The 21,165-nt window shown below is 41.2% G+C and overlaps 1 protein-coding gene across 3 annotated transcripts in view; it reads left to right on the top strand.

Annotated features, from left to right (window-relative positions):
• The window catches only part of LOC114770201 (tenascin-like), a 35,898-nt gene extending 15,222 nt beyond the window's left edge, over positions 1-20,676 (top strand). Inside the window, exons 4-19 of one of the 3 annotated variants that reach the window (XM_028963913.1) lie at positions 665-1,468; positions 2,227-2,342; positions 9,200-9,353; positions 9,449-9,721; positions 10,322-12,778; positions 13,915-14,037; positions 14,642-14,785; positions 15,224-15,343; positions 15,528-15,677; positions 15,761-15,900; positions 16,149-16,281; positions 16,367-16,518; positions 17,068-17,164; positions 17,587-17,745; positions 17,839-17,999; positions 19,426-20,676. In XM_028963913.1, coding sequence (XP_028819746.1) covers positions 665-1,468; positions 2,227-2,342; positions 9,200-9,353; positions 9,449-9,721; positions 10,322-12,778; positions 13,915-14,037; positions 14,642-14,785; positions 15,224-15,343; positions 15,528-15,677; positions 15,761-15,900; positions 16,149-16,281; positions 16,367-16,518; positions 17,068-17,164; positions 17,587-17,745; positions 17,839-17,999; positions 19,426-19,524 — 5,282 coding nt within the window. In that variant the 3' untranslated portion in view covers positions 19,525-20,676. Of the gene's footprint in view, positions 1-664; positions 1,469-2,226; positions 2,343-9,199; positions 9,354-9,448; positions 9,722-10,312; positions 12,779-13,914; positions 14,038-14,641; positions 14,786-15,223; positions 15,344-15,527; positions 15,678-15,760; positions 15,901-16,148; positions 16,282-16,366; positions 16,519-17,067; positions 17,165-17,586; positions 17,746-17,838; positions 18,000-19,425 lie in introns of all 3 variants that reach the window. The other 2 variants (XM_028963911.1, XM_028963914.1) reach the window with 2 other exon arrangements.
• Positions 20,677-21,165: the final 489 nt, after the last annotated feature.

Below are 21,165 nucleotides of genomic sequence, written 5' to 3'. Positions count from 1 at the left end.
ATAAATTAATAAATGTAAAAATTAATAAATGTAATTGAGAATGTAATTTTTTCATTCAGTATGTCGACATGTTATTTGAAAATATGTTGTTACTGTGTGATTGAAATCATACCTAAAATTAACATTTCAAAGTCAGTCAAACACTCCCAGCTAGTGCCAAAATGATATCTTACATGTAAATCCATTACCCGTCTTCAAGATTTCCTGGATTATTACTCTGGGTTAGTGACTCCTTTCAATCCTAAAAGAAAACATTTTCACTGTTTATGGGCAATAGCAAAATGACTGGTAAATGAAGCACAGACATCATAGCAAGAACCTCCAAATAAAACCTGAAATCTAAAAATCTAAACTAGTTTAAGAATTTTAATAGATTTTAATAGATTTCAATGTGATAGACTTCAATGTGATAGACTTAAAATAGTCTTTTTATTAGTCATGATGTCTCAATTTAACAAACATATTGAAACATGGTGATGGTTGGTTCTAAAAGTTGTACAGCAGCCTGCCAGCAGGGGCACTAGACCTGTGGCAGCGCTCATCTCAATATGATCTCAAAGAGTTGAGATGAGAACAGAGACATTTGATTTAGTATTAGTAAACTGTCCCTCTGACTGTCTGGTTTTCTGATGTTGTTGTTCTTTGTCCTTATTCTTCTCCCAAGGACCTGGCTGCACAGTTCATCCCCAGACATGTCCAGACGACTGTAATGACCAGGGCCGCTGCATGGATGGGAAGTGTGTGTGTTTCTCCGGATATACTGGTGAAGACTGCAGTATCTCAGCCTGCCCTGATAACTGCAGCAATAAAGGGAAATGTGTAGACGGTCAGTGTGTGTGTGACCCCGGATTCACAGGGCCAGTCTGCTCCAGTAAAACCTGTCCAGATAACTGTAAAAACCGTGGAAGGTGTGTAAACGGACAATGTGTGTGTAACCCAGGTTTTACTGGCCCTGACTGTTCAACACCGGCCTGCCCCGACAACTGTAATAACCAAGGACAATGTGTGAATGGAAAATGTGTGTGTGACCCAGGTTTTACTGGTCCTAACTGTGCAACTGCAGCCTGTCCAGACAACTGCAGTAACAGGGGTAGGTGTGTGAATGGCCAGTGTGTGTGTGACCCCAGCTTCACAGGCACTGACTGCTCTACAAGTACATGTCCCGACAACTGCAACAACCAGGGACGCTGCATCAATGGCAAGTGTGTGTGTGAGCCAGGATTTAGTGGCCCAGACTGTTCAACTGCAGAATGTCCTAACAACTGCAACAATTGGGGGAGATGTGTGAACGGAAAATGTGTGTGTGACGTGGGATTCTCGGGTCCGGACTGCAGCCTCAAGTCTTGTCCCAACAACTGCAGCAACAGGGGCCGGTGTGTGAGGGGCAAGTGTGTGTGTCGCCGTGGCTTCACAGGGCCTGACTGCAGTGAGTGTGAAGAGGGCCTGAGTGGACCAGACTGTGACACAGGTGAGGACCCCCAATACTCTAGTTATATTGCCCAGTGAGACACATTGCATTCAGAATAGGAATATTGGTCTTAACAGAATTATAATGTATTAAGTTTTCAGACTTGAAATATAAACTAACAGCTGGATTAATTGTAGCTTTCTAACCCAAACAGTGGAAAACAGTATTTGTTACCGGCCTGAATAGTCAATGTAAGTGCTGTCATCTGACTTTGGGAGTCAAGACATTTCATTCAAAATATGAAAACTGAGTAAAGGACTTTGACAAATATCAGCCTACCTTATTGCCAGTATCTTAAAATAATTTAATTCACTGTTTGAAAATAATTAAGCTGTTTTATTCAGGTCTTGGAAAAAACGGGGGCATTTTAATATTCAGCATCTGATATATTGGCTGGGGTCAGAGGACAGACTCGGTTATCTCACAACACCATCAGAGCATTAAGGTGTTAAGGTGTCAATTCATGGGAATCAGACTCAGATTTGGTTTTTGGAAGATAATTTGAATTTCACACCCTTCAAGGGAGATCTGAAACAATTTAATTTTGTGTTAAGTCTTAAAAAGGTAAAAAAAAAAGTTAGTCTTAATCGTTGTGTTGTTCTATCACAAATCATTATTTGTATGGGTTTAAGTGTGATGGAAGTGGGCAGTTGCACTGAATAAAAGCCAAAACCCCTAGGACAGATGATCCACAGATTCAGACTGTATCTGACCAATTAAGCATGGATATTTTTATACTTCATTTCTTTCTGCTTCAGCCCTCACTGGGGTAACTAACCTCATCACCAAGGACATCACTGAGTCCACTGTGACCCTCAGCTGGACCCCACCCATGGTGCAGTATGACACCTACTACATCACCTTTACCAGCCAGGTAAGGTATCCTTCCCAACAGGCTGAGCTACATGTACAGCGTCTGGCCTTTGTCTGATGTGGTTTCTCATTCAGACAAATAAAATTCATTACCCTCATTTAAAATACTTAAATTACCCTTTACCTGCAGTATATAGAAAATAAGAATTTCATAATTTATGCTGATCATTTAAACCTTTTTTGCTATAATTTGAGAGACTACATGTGAGCTGTTAGCCACATTATAAAGATTAAAGCAACAAAACAATTGTAATAAATATTACATATACAGTACAGCCAAAAGTTTGGACACACCTTCTCATTCAATGTGTTTTCTTTATTTTCATGACCATTGACATTGGTAGATTCTCACTGAAGGCATCAAAACTATGAATGAACACACGTGGAGTTATGTGCTTAACAAAAAATGAAATAACTGAAAACATGTTTTATATTGTAGTTTCTTCAAAATAGCCACCCTTTGCTCTGATTACTGCTTTGCACACTCCTAGCATTCTCATGAGCTTCAAGAGGTCGTCACCTGAAATGGTTTTCCAACAGTCTTGAAGAAGTTCACAGAGGTGTTTAGCACATGTAAATGGTCATGAAAATAAAGAAAAACTTTTGATCATAATGTTTTTGATCATATAATGTTTTTGAATAGAGGGTGAATAGATTTTCCTCCAGTACCGTATCTACTGGTCTGCACTGAAACTGCATGACCAGATTCATTCTCGCGTGCAGCGTTTGTCAAAAATGGTCAAACTGTGGTGGGAATTTTCCCGTCTAGGGAGCTGCAATAAAGAATGTTAACTGAATTTAATTAACCATGTGCATGGGGGGAACTCGCAAGAAGAACTCCCACACGTTAGTAAGTTCACAAGCATATTTATACCAGTGTGGGTGATGCAGGGTAGAGAATAGAGAAAGTGAAGAACTTTTTGACCTATGGCAGTATCAATGAGCCTGACTAACAATGCTCTAAGACAGGGGATGCAACAGCATTCGCATAGAATTAAAACAGAGGAGAATACAGCAAGGGCCATGCAAAGATATATTTACCAAACATATTGTCCCACATCAAAGTATCAACTCCTGAGTGTTCTTGCAATTTAACACTGAGGGTTCTGAGGTCATCTACTGCACAAGTCAGCTACCCAAGTGGAGCCGTGTTATTGGGAGCAGCATTGGTTGCCGAAAATTGTCAAACTCCACTTTCCTCTGGTAATAACATATCAACAGCGTTCATGTACAGCTTCAAACCCGTCTCATGTGAAGTTTGATAACGCTGCTTATTGTAATTGATTCCATCAATATTTTTGTTAGGAGTTATCCAAATACAAATTGATACAAAGCCTGCAGCTACTAGATTAACTAGTTTGTGTACATCAGGTACTCCTCTGGGAATGCCTACGGCATCTATGTAAGTTGGATCAGGGGAATCAAACAAAAAAAGATCTGTCAACCAAGCGAGAGTGAACATAGGAGAAAGAGACCGGGACTTCCGATGCGGCTACAGAGAAAATAGTTACAGGTAGGATAAGAGTAGACGGTGCAGACACCTGACCATTTCCTAGGTAAAATGGAATGGATGCACAATACACAATGCACAATACGAAGTATTCACAATACCAACACGGATATTACCAGGGGAGAAGTTAACAAAATGTGAAATTGTTATGAGCTAAAAACAGGTTTAGGTCCTACAGGAAAATGGAGATACCAAGAAGAGCAAAAGCAAAGGTTATCCTAAGTCATAAGACAGGTAAAATTCAGTTCAGGTGGAGTGGGAACAACCTTCTACAATGGGCGAGGTTCTAAACATACAATGTAATCAGATTTTACAGTGTCATCAGTAGTTTCTGCAAGTAGTATTAACCAGTTATTAGTGTGTCCAGATATTCCTGTGATCAAATCAAAATAGTCATCAGTGGTTAGATTAGAGACAACAATGACACCAAGGGAGACAGATGTGGGGCTCCGAGTGGGCTTGCTAGTGTCATTCACAGGTTCCTGGCATAAAATAATAGAAAAAGGGGCATCGGTACCGCTACAATAAGTAAAACAACCAACCAAGTCATTGTGAAGGGCGTCAGTTGATGGGATATGTCGGACGGGAACAGGAAGTGTGCAGTTGATCATTAGTCATGTAACAAGGGTAGCCTGCATGGTCAATTGCTCTATGTCCCTTGGAGGGACTGAAATGGTGGCAGAGGAGTTAAAGGGGAAAAACACTTTTGTATGAGAGACCTGTAAGCATGATTAATATGGCATCGGGAAGCACTAGTTTGCACTTCGGCAGTTCTCTTCCTTCGTGAGAGAAGGGGAAACAGAAGAGGTTATTGAGCTCGACAAGGGGGTAGAGTTGGTGGGGACAGAGGTGGGGGTGGGGCTGGCCGTCGACTGGTTGAAGTGTTCATGCCACAGAAGGATGGGGAGTATAATGATGATGCTGATGAGGAGCCTCTCAGAGACCAGCCATATATGCGAAAAGGGTGCCAGGGGTGAGATTGATTCGTGATGAGCTGGTTTGGTAGCTTGGCACACTACGTGTCGCAGTAAGGACACAAGTTCCCTTTACTCGGGTTCGCTGTCTGCCCTGGTTTGGGGGTCTTCTGATGGTACCCTCTTACAGTGGGACGCGTGGATCCTCGTGGCTCTGTCTGCGATCTTGACTGCTGTGTGAGCTGTCAGCAGGATCTGGAAGGGTCCCATCCAGCGTTGATGGTTGGGGCGAAGTCTAATGGCTGGAAGTAATGGAGTTGTATCTCAGCCAGTTGTGGAAGGGCAGCAACAACCTGGGAATGGGAATGAATATCTGACAGACGTTTGGTGAGACACACAATAGGTTAACATGTCATTTTCACAGAGGGCAGTGTACAACGGAGAAGTCCTCCTGGGAGGAGAAAGACCTGTGTTAGGTGGCTTTGCAATCAAGATTTCATATGGACTCAAGCCACTTCTGCTGCTTTTTCTCATTCTTAAAGTGAAGTGAAGTGATACACAGCAGCACAGCACACGGTGCACACAGTGAAATTTGTACTCTGTGTCCATCACCCTTGGTGAGCAATGGGCAGACACGACAGGTGCCCGGGGAGCAGTGTGCTTTGCTCAGTGGGATTCAAACTGGCAACCTTCTGATTACAGGGCCGCTTCCTTAACTGCTAGGCCACCACTGCCCCTGTACATCAGGACAAGTGGTAGAGCTTTAATCCAATTTAGACCTGTGTCTGCGCTACATTTAGCCAGTTTGTTTTTAATGTACCATTCTCACTCAGCAGGGCTCGTGCCACTGCAGAGGCATCAGCTTTAGATGTGGGGAATGCCTCCACCCACTTTGACCACATATCTACTAAGCAATATTTGTCCTTCGGCAGGAGAGAGCTCAATGAAATCCAGCATCAAGTGCTCAAAAGGCCTAGATGGAGCTGGATGTGTGGCTTGTTGGGTGTTCTGTGAAGCACCAATCATACAGTATTTCTGTGCAAAAACAGTGAACCAATGAGCTGCAATAGCAGACATCATCCCTCCTTTTGACACATGATCCAATCCATGGGTCAAGATAAGATAAGATAAGATAAGATAAACCTTTATTAGTCCCACAAGTGAGAAATTGCACTTGTCACAGCAGAAAGTGGACAGAAGCAGAAGGTAATAGCAGCAAAAACAGAGGTAATAGCATCACAAAAAGCAAGATAAATATGTATCTGTATATATGTACAAATTTACAATTTAAACAGTTAACAATTTAACAGAATGTGCCAAAGTGTGTGTGTTTGTCTGTGTATGTGTGGTCAGCTGTGAGGTCTTTGTTATAGAAAAGACCTTCTGAACCTCTCCTTCCCACATTGTGGGTGCAGTAGCCTGCCACTGAAGGAGCTGCTCAGTGCTGTCAGAGTTTCCTGCATGGGGTGGGAGATGTTGTCCAACAGGGCTTTCCGGATCAGCCTGTTCAGCCTCTTCCTGTCCCCAGCGGAGATGCTGCTACCCCAGCAGACCACACCGTGAAAGATGGCTGATGCCACTACAGAGTCATAAAAAGTCTTTAGGAGTGGCCCCTCTACTCCACAAGACCTGAGCCTCTGCAGCAGGTATAGCCTGCTCTACCCTTTTTTATAAAGTGCATTACTGTTATGAGTCCAGTCCAGTTTATTGTTCAGATGAACACCAAGGAATCAGAGTTAGAAGTGGTGAACGTGCTGCAGTCTTCGTAGCTGCATCCACTAGTGCATTTCCTGCAGAACTTCCAATAGGGAGCAGGATGTGTGGAATGTGCAGGGAGTGTATGTGTGTATCAGTGTGCGTTTGGGGTGTGTGTGCTTGGAATGTGTGTAGTGTGGAACGTGTGTACGTCCCTTGATTCAACCTGTACGTCCCTTGATTCAACCTGTCTGGCCTGGGCGTGGCGCAGAACATCAGTGAGATGGACTGAAGCATCAGCCCAGCATCTGTAATCCACATCCTGTAAGCCTCTTGAATCATGGGGAAGGTTGTAGTTGAGGGTCCTGATTGTCCAGATAATGGTGAGGCATCCGACTCAAGTGGGGCCTGAACGAGTCTTGGGGGGAGAGAATGGGTCAGCTGCTCTGGTGGTGGATTTCTCCTGTGGAGTTGAAGCAGTGACGTCATCGTGCTGTGGTGGTTTCTGTTGTTCCTGTAGCGGTTGCAGGGGTTGCGATTGTTTTTTAGGGTGGAGGGGTGGAGTTTCAGATTCCGTTCGGCTTTACAGGTCCAAGAGTTCTGCAAAGGGGGATTCAAAGACACAGGAGCAGAGGCAAACAGTGCAGCCATTGGGAGCCAATCTCCCTTCTTAAATAAAATAAAATAAAATCAAAACCAGAAAAAAAACCCCACAAAACAACAATAACGAATAAAGGGCTTTTCCTGTGTCTGTGTGTTTGACCAAGTTAAATCTTATCCCGATGTACCCATGGCAAAGTCCATTTGGGCATTTCTCAGAGGTCCTTATCAGAACTAATCCTGGGAGATTATTTGGCCTTTACTTCTATGTTTACCATAATATCAGATTATATCACGAGACTCCAAAACAGAAGAAAAGTCTTGGACCTCAGCTCAGTAAAACCAGACCATGATCTGCAGCCTGCTTTTTAAGGTGAATTAGAGTGATTCTACTTGGAAACCAGACCACTGAAAGCCCATATGAAGATTTATTGCATTTAGAGACTATCAAAATGACCTGACCACTATTGAAATTTTATATGTCAAATAACAGAATTCCGCAGTGCTTCCAGTCTTCACGTGGGATTGCAGTTGATAGTTCCTGCATTAAACTCCTACAGAACACTTTTTCCAAAATCTTTTGGGCTGTTGTTTTGACTTCCTCTATGTTGTTAAACTTTCATAGAAAGACTTATTGATTTTATAGATTTAACAGCATTGAATTATGAGCTTCTAGGTAGATGAACTCATTATGTCACAGGGTTTATATGCTCTGTAAATCTGCAGAATTTAGGCCTGTTGGACACCACAATAAATACCATTCCATTTTGGAAAATAAGTCAGATGCTCACCCCCTTTAAAAAACATTTTATTACATTAGCATTTAAAATTTAAAACATGAAAAAAATGAAAAAAAAAATCCCACCTAAAGTGGGACCCAAAAACTGATGACTGGAAACTGGGTGTCAATTCCCCCCACAGTTAAATATATGGGTTCCTCTGCTGATGCTGCTCCTCATGTATGGTGGGAGGCTGAAGGGCTGGTAATAAAATGGAAAGGTCACAGTCATGCAGCTATGACAGAGAGTAGTGACATTTGGGAAAGCTGCAAACTAAGAAACTGAGAAGAAGAATGACCTATTTTCTGAGAGCGATGGTTTTGGCTGAGGCCCATGGAATCTGAAGAAACATTAGAAACAAAAAGAATGCATTAATCTAGATGCAAAGTAGAGAAATTGAGGAGGAAGGGACAGGAAACAAAGACGTCAAATGAAAAGTGTAGAGTGCAAAATAATAGAGTGAGTGTGCATGAGGGAGGAGAGATGGCATTTAGGGAGAGGAGGAGAGACAGATGTGGGATGCGGGTTGCTAGGGAAAGAGTAAACACCATCACAAACATGGCCCCAGCCAGACCAATGACATCAATGGCCAGCTGTGACATGCTAAGTAAATGAAAGGGAGAGACAGACAGAATGACACACACTCTCATATCAGCTGTGATCTAAGTTATTAGTTACTAATGGCTGTGTTTCTCCACATATGACTACATGGATCTATCAGAATCTGCTGAAGATGTCCAGGAGATTTTAAGGAGTTAAAATACTATTGTATCATTATGAAAACATAATTAAACAGGAGTACATTTCCAAATGAAGTCATAAAGTAATAAAATGTTTTTTTAACCTTGAAACAGTCCAGGCTTAATAAACACTGTCATATCTTGGAACATGATGATACTGAGCTGGAGCACTGGCTATAATGACCATAGATAGCACTTTTAATAGAATTATTTATTTGTTTTGTCTAAAGTATGTACAGTGGGGCATACTAATACTAATTTTCCACCATAATTTGCAAATAAATTCTTTAAAAATCAGAGGATTTTTTCTCATTTTGTCTCTCATAGTTGAGGTATACCTATGATGAAAATTACAGGCCTGTCTTATCATTTTAAGTGGGAGAACTTGCACAATTGGTGGCTGACTAAATACTTTTTGCCCCACTGTATAAAGCTTTAGGAACCGTTCTTTATTCTACTGTGGTCCATAAAATGTTGGAGTTGTTTGGTAGACTGTAAATACTGTTTAAAACAAAGGACCAAATGCACTGCTCAGATGATAAAAACATATCTTTCCTCTATTAAATTCACAAAATGTTTTCTGTGCACACATGCAAAAACACAGCATCTCTCATGAACAGAAAGAAGGAGATCAGAAGATAACATCTACTGTGGGAGGTCAGTTTAGCAGCTACATACAAACTGGACTGGCTGCCGGACAAGAGTACCACGTCTCGATCAGCGGAGAGAAGGATGGGAAGAGAGGTGCGGAGTCCATCGCTGACTTCACTACCTGTGCGTAAGACGTCTCATGCTTTCACCGCACCCAATTAAAACTATTTCTCAGAGATATAATGCACTAACACATATATGTATTACTCGTATTGCAGTGATCTCTGGCCCTACAAACCTCCAGGTTGTCAAGACAACAACAACATCTGTTATTGTCCAATGGGAGAGACCACAAATGGAAATTGAGAGGTACCACCTGAAAGTCTCCCCAACTCAGGGAAGACATAGAGGAAGTCAAGATATGACCCTGCCCCCAGAGAGAGACTCGGCCCAGATTGATGGGCTGGAGCCAGGTGTTGTATATGACGTCACATTGGTGGCAGAAAAGGACGGGAGTCACAGCATGCCAGCAACAGTGCAGGTCATTCCTGGTGAGTTCTCAGCAGTAAACATGACAATGTATCATGCTTATAGCTATGTTTTAATCTCATAATCTCATCTCGCAACATTAGGGACTGTAATTGTTGTAATGACTAGAATTGTTTAAGCAACTGGTTTAAGGCTCATGTAAAGGTCATGTAGGTCAGCAATCTGTGGCTGAGGAGAAGGTACGGAATGGAAAAGGGGTATGTTATTAGCAATGTTAGTATATAAGAGGGCATTGAAAGGTAATGATAAGTGAACAATAAAGTGAATATTTATTTTGGGCAGTACATAGAGACTGGACAACATAATTTCTCAAGACAGCCCACTTCTTCAAACTTATGATGCTTGAAAAAAACTAACAATTAATTTATCATTCCAGACAGTCCGTGGGCAAATCACAGTGTCCCCTACATTTTACGTTTTTTTGCAAATTCCAGGTCCTGTTGCTTATTTGAACATTTTATTTGAACACAGGTGTGGATATTACTGACATTGCAGGTTGAAAGACGTGACATCACTTAATAAACCTTTTTTATTATTTGTTTATATTCTTGAATTGACACAGAACTCATGTTGTAGTCTTTGATTTCAATCAGTGCCTTTAGATTCCACAAAGATGATGAGGACTTCAGAAACAACAATCACAGAGAGAGCAACAAAAAGTGACAGTAAAGACCAGGAGACACCACGAAGACAAACATTGAACAAAAAGAAACCTGGACAAGTTGATGAACAAATAATGTCAGAAGCAAATGAAGATGGCAGGAGTGGCAAAAACAACATACATTGGACAGGTCTGAATGGGAATTTGACCAAACCTGTGGTTAGACCAGGAATATTCAGAAGGCCTGGTACAACTGGGCCAGTACGCTTCAACAGCACTCAGATGGGACCTGGTAGGAGGAGAGTGTCTCAGGATCCAATGAAGAGGCCACCAATTAGGTATCAAGTTGGAGAACTATTAAGCAAACCACACATGGAAGATTTAGAGAAAAAACACCCAATCCCTGATGACAGGTCCCTAGAAATGACAGTGGCAGAAGCCAGTATAAATACACCATACGTCAGTAAACAAGCAGGTCATCCAAAGGGTTCTGCAGAACATTCTGCTATAGATGTAACACAGCCAGTTGATAACAGGAGAGAACATGATATAAACATTGCTGCACATCCAAATGGAAAGAAATGTCACCCCAAACTCATTGTTGGACATCAGCATTTAAATGCAACATTAAATCATGAGGTGGATGGGGTCAGCGCATATGAAGAAGGAGGTAGTAGCACAGAGGGGTTGACTAGTACAGAAGGAGTCAATCAATTAATTAATGAGTTACAAAAACACAGTATGGACCTCAGAAATAAGAGCTCCACATCTGACATTAACCTCCACATCTCCGTGTTTGCAGTGTCACCAGCAGGACATTTAAGAAAAGAGGACTACTCAGAGGCTCCTCTTACAGTTAAAACCCTAACTGACAAGCAGAACTCTGAAGGCCAACACCATGCATCACTTTCTCTGCCCAGGCCTAGGTTGCATCCGTTTCCACCAACATCCAGGGGTGGTGTGGATGGTGCAGTGTTGCTACCGTATATGAGGGTCAAACACCTGAATGAAACATCTGGGTCATCAACAACGGTGACAGCAACGGTCCCAAAGACCAAGCAGACAGTAGTGTCAGAGTTAGCTGGAGAAATGTCCTATTCTGGGTCTGTTTCCACATCAAAGGAGTCCTTAAACACAGGAATAAGCAAAAATGGCAAGAGGGAGGATGGAGGAAATGAAGAAGAGCCTCAACGTTTCTTTCAGCGTACACCTACCAAGGGGAACTTCACTCGCCGTCTTAACATAGGTCCTTATCTGAACAGGAGTCGACCAATCCTAAGACCCCCTCTGCACCCATCTAGAGGTCCCATACGTAGACCTTTTCCACTTAGAGTGGTGAATAGCAGTAGCAGTCAGGCAATCAGCAGAGGTCCTTTTAGCAAACCTGGAAAAATAGACATGTCTCGTAGTGATTCTAAAGAAGAGAGAATCGATAAAACACTTGCTTACTTAGTACCTGGTCCAGATATGTTACCTCCTGACACATACACAAGAGTATATGATGTCCCACATGCCACAGCAGCATCCATCACAGGCATGGGATCTGAAGATAAAAATCCTGAAATCAACAAAGGCAAGGGCAAAATGCATCCTGGTCCACTGAAGAAGCCTGGCATCAGAACAAGAAATGACAAAATGACTGGCCTGGAAGCAATAAAATTGCATCCTGGTCATTCAACAACAGAGTCCCTGACAAGCAAGGAAGCAGACATTTCAGAGAACACAAAGACTGGTACACAAGAGACACTAAACAACCAGAGGCCAGAAAGTCATCAGCTTCATTCTGAAGAGTTCAAATCTATACATGAAAAAAATAGTAAATCCTTGACCAACTCCACTCCTCTCTCTGAGACAAGAAATAGTAGTGACTCTAAGCCAGGTTTGTTCCAAAGAAGAAAAAATGGCACAGTTTTTCAGCGTCCCCTGAGATTTCCTGCAGGGACAGTTCTCCAGCAAGGCCAAAACATCAAAAAGGATCGTAACAATACTACAGGTATCACTGGCCAGACTTCAATGTTAGCCAATGAAACACAAAGCCGAGTCTCTGGAAATAGCGAGGATAAGCCACTAAACTACGTTGGTTTGGAGAACATCACTTCCACTGGAGTCGTACTCATATGGGGTGCACCCCAGGGAATGTTCAACAGTTTTGTTGTCACTCGCCACTTGGCTGGATTCTCAAGTGAACCACATAATGAGGAGGAGAAGGAGAAAATCAGTAATGGGACACAAAAGAGTGAGGTGGACAGAGTTGAAGAGGACAGCCAAAGGCCAGTACCAGGTATCAAAATGAACCTCCTGCAAGAAGGCGTCAACGGTAAATTCAACAAAGTCCTTCCTGGGTCAGCTCGCTCCTTCTGGTTCAAGGGTCTCCTACCACAGATGCAGTACAGCCTCTCTGTGTTTGGAAAAGGTCCCGGACTTCGCTCCAAAATTCACAGTGTCATTGTAAACACAGGTACAACTCAGCACTGGTCGTTTCATTTCACTTCCATGCATCACCACACGAGTGAACGTCGTACAGAACTCTTTTGCACTAAATGGCCGTGTGTTTGTGTTAATCCTCAGCATAAAGACATTGTGTGAAGCCTTTTCACCTATTATTGAACGCAGGGCATTTAATTAAAGCACTTTAATAAACATTTCGCACAATGAGTTGATTACTCGTCACCTTAATGTTTTTTGGATGAGTGTAAGGAAATCAGTATAAATTAGTATAAAAAAAATGAATTTTAATGACTTCCTGCACTAAAAGTCTGTGCTCATCTGTTTGTGTGCAAACTCATACACTATCATTTGTTTCATAGATGCTTCATGAATTTCTGTGATAATATATTAATAATCATGCATCATTCTATGGCACATTCTTATTCTTATTCATATTCATTCATGGCTGGTCTGGTCTTCTTTCAATCAGGCTAAGATAAGCCATCTGCACTGACTACCCACACTACTCACCCAGGGTAAGACCATGGTTGGCTTGTAGACTAGGCTTGGAGACCCTTCCAGACCTTAATAGTGTATTTGATTTTGTCTTTCAGTATTGTTTTTTTTTTATAGTGTATTTCTTTTCCTCCAGAATTACTACAAAACAGTTGCGTTGCCCAGGGCTTGTAATCTTATTGGCCACCACTTTTCCTTATTCCCCACCTGTGTAATGCACCACAATTGTCGTAGTCTTTTTCACTTTCAGGATGCTTTTGTCATTTCCTCACTTTACTCTGTATCTCTTGTCCTTTCCAGGATCAAAAGACCAGCTCAGCATTTTAACCCTCATTTACGTGCTTGTTTGTTTGTGCTGTGATCGGTATACCTTCTGTGTTCATTAACTGCAGTACATTTTGTGTTTTTTTTGGTATACTGTATATATGGTGGGACTGCACATATATACACATGTTCTGATATGTTTACTAATCATGACTGAGGTCATACTAAGGTACACCAGAAAATAGTCTTTTTTCTGGCATCCACCTGTTTGTGGAACTTCTGTTTAATCACATTTATTTTAATTAAATTGACTTTAATTTATGCAATACATATACATGCATATATAAAATATGATCTTATTTGACATTTCTTTTCCTCTGTACACAGGTCCTGAGCCGCCCTCTAATCTCTTGTTCAGTGACATCACTGACACCACTGCCTCTGTGTCCTGGACTAGGCCTCGGAGCCCAGTGACAGGGTTTAAGGTCACCTATTCTCACACAGTTGAAGGTAGGCATGCCTAGCAGTTAACCTTATGCTAGCTTCAGAAACATGGATGTTTTACACTGCATCCACTGTATGTTTACATTATGTTGGTCATTTTAGTTGTTTGGAATGATTTATACTACATTTGAACACGCTGAACACTTGGCATTCTGTTTTTAGAAAGTTACATTAACTTATTATGCCATAAAAAATCTGACCAACCACCACATACACTGAAAAAAGAAAACACTAGCTTTTAGCATTGACATAAACCAAGCAAACCTGCTATCAGTAGCATTATAGTAAAGTAAAAAAAACATTTTACTCATAAGCTTAAATTAGACAGCTTAGTTTAAAAGAGCAAAGTAATATTTTGTTAGTATATTATTAACTACTGTAATGAGAAAAAACACATTGGACAAATGACAGCTACGGTTTAATTGTTTTAGTGAGGAGCCAACAACCGCAATTGCAAAAAGCTGATGTGTAGTCAGAATTTATCAGAGCTCATCCATCTTGCTGCTACTTTTTTTTTGTCGCTGATAAAGTTGAATAACAGACACCATTCATAATAGTCTTAAAAAGGTCTAGCATCTTGTTTTGTGAATCTTGCCTGTTTTCTACCCAGGGGAGCCAGTGTCCATTGTGGTGGACTCAAAGAATTCCAGGATCAACCTTTCCAAACTTACTCCAGGATCTTCATATGATGTCACCGTTATATCACTCAAAGACCTGGACGAGAGCGATGCGATTACAGATGTCGCGCACACGCGTATGTCCTTTTACTACAATTTCTATTTAATAATTGTGAATAATAATGTTTGGTTTCCCCCCATATTTTTACCATGACATCCTGTTATTTTTCAAAATTTGCTTAATGGGATTTTAGGGTAAAGTCATGTTGGATTTTTTTTTACCCTCCCATTTGAAGTTTTCTTTTCCTTTTTCTTGAACGTTTTACATTGCATCCATAATTGTTCTTTCAGGTGCAGGATCTGCAGAAAGTTTTAAGTATTTCAATATTTTCTCTGAGGGTTTCTCTCTCGGGCCCTTTTCTAATCCAAACAGAAATTGCACTTTCTTTTGGTTCAAATAAAACTGTTAGTTTCTGCCAAATCGATAGACAGTGTTGAGACGAACATTAAGATGATTCACTGCCATTTGTTTTTCTTTCTTTTCTGTTCCATTTTCTGGATAAATTGTCCCACAGTTCCTGACCCTCCAACAGATCTCCGAGCCATTAATGTCACAGACACTAAGGCATTGTTACTGTGGAGACCGGCCCTGGCGGCCATCGATCATTACGTCATTGTGTACAGATCTGGGAAAGGTGAGAGTCAATGCAGCATAGTGTCAGAAATATCCTGACTCTGGTGTTTCATACACAGCTGAAGAACCTGGATCAATGCTTTTTGATGTCATGTCTGATCTGTTTGATTCGCTTTTAAATGCAGATCAAATACATATTTTGCAAATTTGTAAGTACTTAACTGCTGACTGTTTGTATGTGGCAGAGCCTGATATGACCATCACGGTGTCAGGCAACGCAGCCGAGCAGCAGCTGACAAAGCTCCACGGCTCCACTGAGTACATGGTCACCGTCACCAGCCAGCTGGGGAGTCGCATGAGCTCTGGATCCAAAACCATCTTCACCACCACCAGTGGTCCGCGCATCTCCTCATCACACTGCCACCAATTCAACATTTCAAACAGCTGCTGATGATTCTGCATGTGTTCAATCTGACAGGTTTCATTGGAGGAGAAGGGCCACGCGAATTAACAGCCAGGCAGGTGACCCCACGTTCTGCTATGTTGTCGTGGAAACCACCGCCCTTACCTGTTTCCAGTTATAAGTTAACCTACCAGGCAGAGGGCCATGAAATTAAAGTAAGTTATTTTTAGAATCCTCATTATTTCTACTTTCACACTAATAACTGTGACAAATACAGTAATGTAACAGAAGTTTTAACTGAGATCCTTTGCCTCAGTTAAAGAGTCTGGGTCTCATTCTTGATAGTAATCTCTCATTCCCATCTCATATCAACTTTGCCATTTTTTTCATTGTAAGGTGACCTTGGGTTTTAGAAGAGCTCCCTTAAATATTAATTTATTATTATATGTAATCCCATCAACAGGAAGTGAACCCTGACCCCACAACTAGTGAGTACAGGTTGACCAGGCTTAGGCCTGGGTCTAAATACACAGTCCGGCTACAGGCAGAGAGAGGAGGGCTGTACATAGAAAGCATTTCTACCGAGTTCATTACAGGTAATAATCGCACAACGTCTTCTTATGATCTGACTATCTGCATGCTAAAAACTTGGACTTTCCTCTCCTCTTCTTCTTCTCACAGGAAATCTTCGCTTCCCCTTCCCTACTGACTGCTCTCAGGAGCTACTCAACGGTATGCAAATATCTGGGGAAGCCGAGATTTTCCCCTTAGGACAAAATGCTGCACCGGTGATGGTTTACTGTGACATGGAGACTGATGGAGGGGGCTGGACGGTAAGAGGGCCAGTCACAAGAGTGTTCTGGATAATTGTTTATCAAGAAGGTCAAGTACTTCTGCTCTGGCAGTGGTGGAATAGGAAGCAGACTTGTAACAAAAATGATGTGGGTTTAAATCCCGAACCGCCAAGGTGGAACTGAGGTCCCCGTGAGAAAGGTACCGTCCCCACACACTGCTCCCTGGTTGCCAGTCATGGCTGCCCACTGCTCACTAAGGGTGACGGGTTAAAAACAGAGACCACATTTCCGTTGTGTCACCGTGTGCTGTGCTTGCCGGTGTACGACAAAAACAATCTCTTTCACTTTTCCACTTTACACACTTTTATTGCTTGGCTGAAACACAAGGCAGGAATATGGATCTCAATGCGACAAATTAATATGAATAAATTCTTCTGTAAACTGACCAATAAAAATAACTTAAAATAGAAAAGACCCGCAAATATGTATTATTGAACTGATATTGGCATAAAATGCATTTTTATGTTTTTTTTATGTAAAAGATCTAAACATTGCATATCCTTTTATGGTTTGTTTCTACATCTCTAGGTATTCCAGAGAAGATTGGACGGCAAGGTGAATTTCTTTAAACTCTGGAAGGAATACAGGGATGGTTTTGGTGATGTGAATAAGGAGTTCTGGTTGGGTAAGAGACATCAGGAATTTTGCATGTGATTTTGCTCTCATCCCAGGCACCGATGAGCAATGGTCTCTGTATATTTGTCATGGTTATGGTCTCAAACTGAAGAGACCACATTTATTCATATCCCACCCACTTCATAACTTCCTGTGCATGGCAAACAAACAAGTTTCCAATGAAGACAGAATGTGAACTTTCACACCATGTTTAATTTATTATTATTATTACCAGATTATAATACTTTTAAAAACATATATACGGTCAGTTTTAGTCTGTTAACTGTCAACACTGAAAAATATCTATAACTGTCTTCACCTCAATGCATTGCTTAAATTGATTTCCAGTCAGATGGTTCAGCCAAATAAAATAAAAACTTTTATACAACCGGCAAATGCAAACCAATTGACTGTGCCATGTTATCTGTTCAGGTAATGAACTCATTCATAATTTAACCAGACTGATTCCTATGAGCCTGCGTGTGGATCTGCGTGCTGGCAGCGAGTCGGTCTATGCAAAATACTCCTCCTTCTCCATTGGACCGCAAAAGCTATACACTCTGAGGGTGTCTGGGTACTCTGGCACTTCTGGTATGTCAGCTTCATTGCTGGTCTTCACCACAACCACTGATGAATGTACCGAGAGTTTTTATTGTTGTTCTCTCTTTTTCTCAACGTCTGAAGGTGACTCTCTGACATACCACAATGGCCGTGCCTTCTCCACCAGAGACAGAGACCGGTCTGATATTCGGTTCTGTGCCATGTCCTACAGAGGGGGCTGGTGGTACAGGAATTGCCATGAAGCAAACCTAAATGGCTTGTATGACACCCCCTCCAGCCATCAGGTACACCAGCACACACTTCCATTCCTGAGGCATAATTTCTCCCGTGTGACTGTATCGGAGTGTGACTTGATTGGATACTGAGTCCAGATGATTGCTGATCGATTGCTCATGCTTTGTTTTCATGATGATTACACAGAATTTTTAGCAGTTGACTTTCTGACATGGAATTTGACAAGTTGAATTTGAGCACACTGAATTATATTACTTGAAATGTTGGTGCTTGAATCTTTCACTGTGAATTAATTGGCACTGAAAAATATATAATGAAATTATTTACAGCAAAGAGTTAATAAAATTTCAAAATCAGAGGGAAAAGCTTTTTTTCCATAAATAACTTCTACAGTTCTACAGTTCTAGAAAGGCATTAACTATGAGGGGCCGTTTAGGAAATATTTCAGACTTTTGTTACACAAACACATGTGAAACACACACACATTCACATGTGAAACTGACAAGCATGCATTTATACTACTGAAAAATCACACACACACACACACATATGAAACACTCACACAAATACAGGTGAAATGGACGCACACACACACACATATGAAATGCTCACACAGATACAGGTGAAAAGGTCTCTTATGTAACAAACAAAAATTAAACTTAAACTGTGTTAAAGGCCCATAAAAAGTAAAGTGAATGTCATTGTGATACACATCAGCACAGCACACGGTGCACACCGTGAAATGTGTCCTCTAAATTTAACCATCACACTTGGTGAGCAGTTGGCAGCTATGACAGGCGCCCGGGGAGCAGTGTGTGGGGACGGTGCTTTGCTCAGTGGCACCTTGGCGGCTCTGGATTCGAAAATGGCAACCTTCTGATTACCTGGCCACTTCCTTAACCGCTAGGTCACCACTGCTCCATGAGCTAAGTAACAAAAATGAAAAAGATTTGAATATTCATAGGAGGCGCGCTGTGGCTGGTAGTAGCGCTGTGGCTGGTAGTGCGGCGGCGCTCGGGAGACAGAATCTTCCACCAGGAAGGGAGAGCGACATCGCGACCCGGTTTGGACTGCGCATGTGCATAGAACCGACTTCCGGATATAGTGAAATGCCTTCCGGATATAGTGAAATGACTTCCAGATATAGTTTAATTTTTGTTTGTTACATAAGAGTCCATCACATGTATGTGTGTGAGCATTTCATATGTGTGTGTGCATCCATTTCACATGTATCTGTGTGAGCATTTCATATATGTGTGTGCGTGCTTTTCACCTGTATCTGTGTAAGTGTTTCATATGTGTGTGTGTGTGAGTTTTCAGTTGTATAAATGCATGCTTGTCAGTTTCATATGTGAATGTGTGTGTGTTTCACATGTGTTTCTGTAACAAAAGTCTGAAATATTTCCTGAATAGCCCCTCATAATTAACTGCTTCAGTAACTATCACAAGGTGTTTTACATTCACATAATTTTCCAGGGTGTGATCTGGACGGCTTGGAAAGGCAAAGATTTCTCCATTCCTTTCACTGAAATGAAGATGCGCCCAGCTTCCTTCAGGCCACCAGCTCAGGGATAGAGAACAGGTGATAGGTGTAGCAGAAGCCTCTTTCTACTCTTCCTACACACTACACATCAACTGTGCAATAGACACACATGTAACCTTGTCTTTAAATTTTCATGCAGATTTTCATAAATAATCTCTTGGTACATATAACGTCATTTTATTGTAGTAAATTGTACAGTTTATAGATTTTTCTATGTTTGTTTCATGTCTACTCTTCAAATTGCTGCCAGTAATTATATGCACTGCACACAGAATGGCCAATACATGTATTTAAGTAGTGGCTTCATTGTTGAACTTTCTGTACCTGACTGGTGCTTCCCAGAGTACTGATGTGTATACTGTGTCTTTACACTATGTCATGCTATTTTAGTGGGGAAACACTTTATATTCCTGTGCCCTTGCTACATCCATGCTGTAATATACACCCTACTCCTTAAGGATAACATTAGTACATGGCATTATCTTTCATAATCGTAACATGTGAACTGTAAAAGGGCGCTGTGAAAAAAGTGTCATATATATTTTCTTTATTAAACATGTTTAATTATGTTAGAATGGATAGACATTTACATATATTTTGTCAAGCCAGCAGAACCAATGAACTGTTGACCAGCTCTTCATCATTTATATTGTTGTTCTGGGCAAAAAAAAACATTTTCACATTAATCAATTTAAATTTATGACCACGCATAAAACCAGCATTAAAGCTAACAGACTTACTTCCAGTATTACGTTTGTTAACAATTTTTATCCCTGTCCACGGAATCTGGCAGTTGGGAAAGAAAATGAAAGGAAATGTAAAGATCCTTTACAAGTGGTCTGGGACTGGCCTATCCACTAGCCAAGGACGATAGCAGTCTTCCTGTCTAGACTGAGCTGGAACCAGTAAAGCAATGAGACACACACATCTGATCAAATGAGATTATTACATAATGGTAACAGCTTCTGAATGTTCCTCACATATGCATATTCCAGTGAAACACAATGAAATAGGACTGTAGATGTTTATGTCTGTTGTGGTATATGTGTAGCTGGGTGTAAGTACACTAAGCCTAAAACCTATTGGTTATAGATGGTGGCTTTTTTTGTTTTTCTGAAATAATATCATGCAGTATTTTTCTAAACTTGAAAGTTAATAAAGTTAATAAGTAATAAACTGATGTGGATATGTTTGTTGGCTTTGTTTTTCCTCTTTTGCATCATATGTTATATCAGACCCACCATACTGGTGTCTAAGTTCGGGCCAGAGCGGAACTAGCCTCTGTACTGGATGAACTTTCAAGAGTCACCCAGGGATGTTTCTACAATGCCATTTAAATGCTAGACTAGCCACTAATTGCAGACATCCACAACTGAGCTCTTGATCAAAACTAACATATCAGATATCCAGACTGAAATTTTGACTATTCACATATCAACAAATCTGTTGACAAATGCATCTTGAATGTCATTCCATTTTGGAGATGTGTGAAATTAGGACTAGTAAGAATATTGCCACGGAGGAATCACCCACCCACCCATTCAACCTATGAAGTATAAAAGAATGGCAAAGATGCTTGGTTCTCACATTATTTCAATTCCCTGACCGCTTGGTGCCTTTGCTTAGTGGTACCTTGGTGCCCTCTGCACGTAGACACGTTCTTTTTCACGTCC

This window comes from Denticeps clupeoides, chromosome 20 (genome assembly GCF_900700375.1).
Source record: "Denticeps clupeoides chromosome 20, fDenClu1.1, whole genome shotgun sequence".
In the NCBI taxonomy this organism is placed as follows: domain Eukaryota; kingdom Metazoa; phylum Chordata; class Actinopteri; order Clupeiformes; family Denticipitidae; genus Denticeps; species Denticeps clupeoides.
Note: the sequence above shows the minus strand (reverse complement) of the source record. Positions and strands in the feature narration are given on the sequence as shown.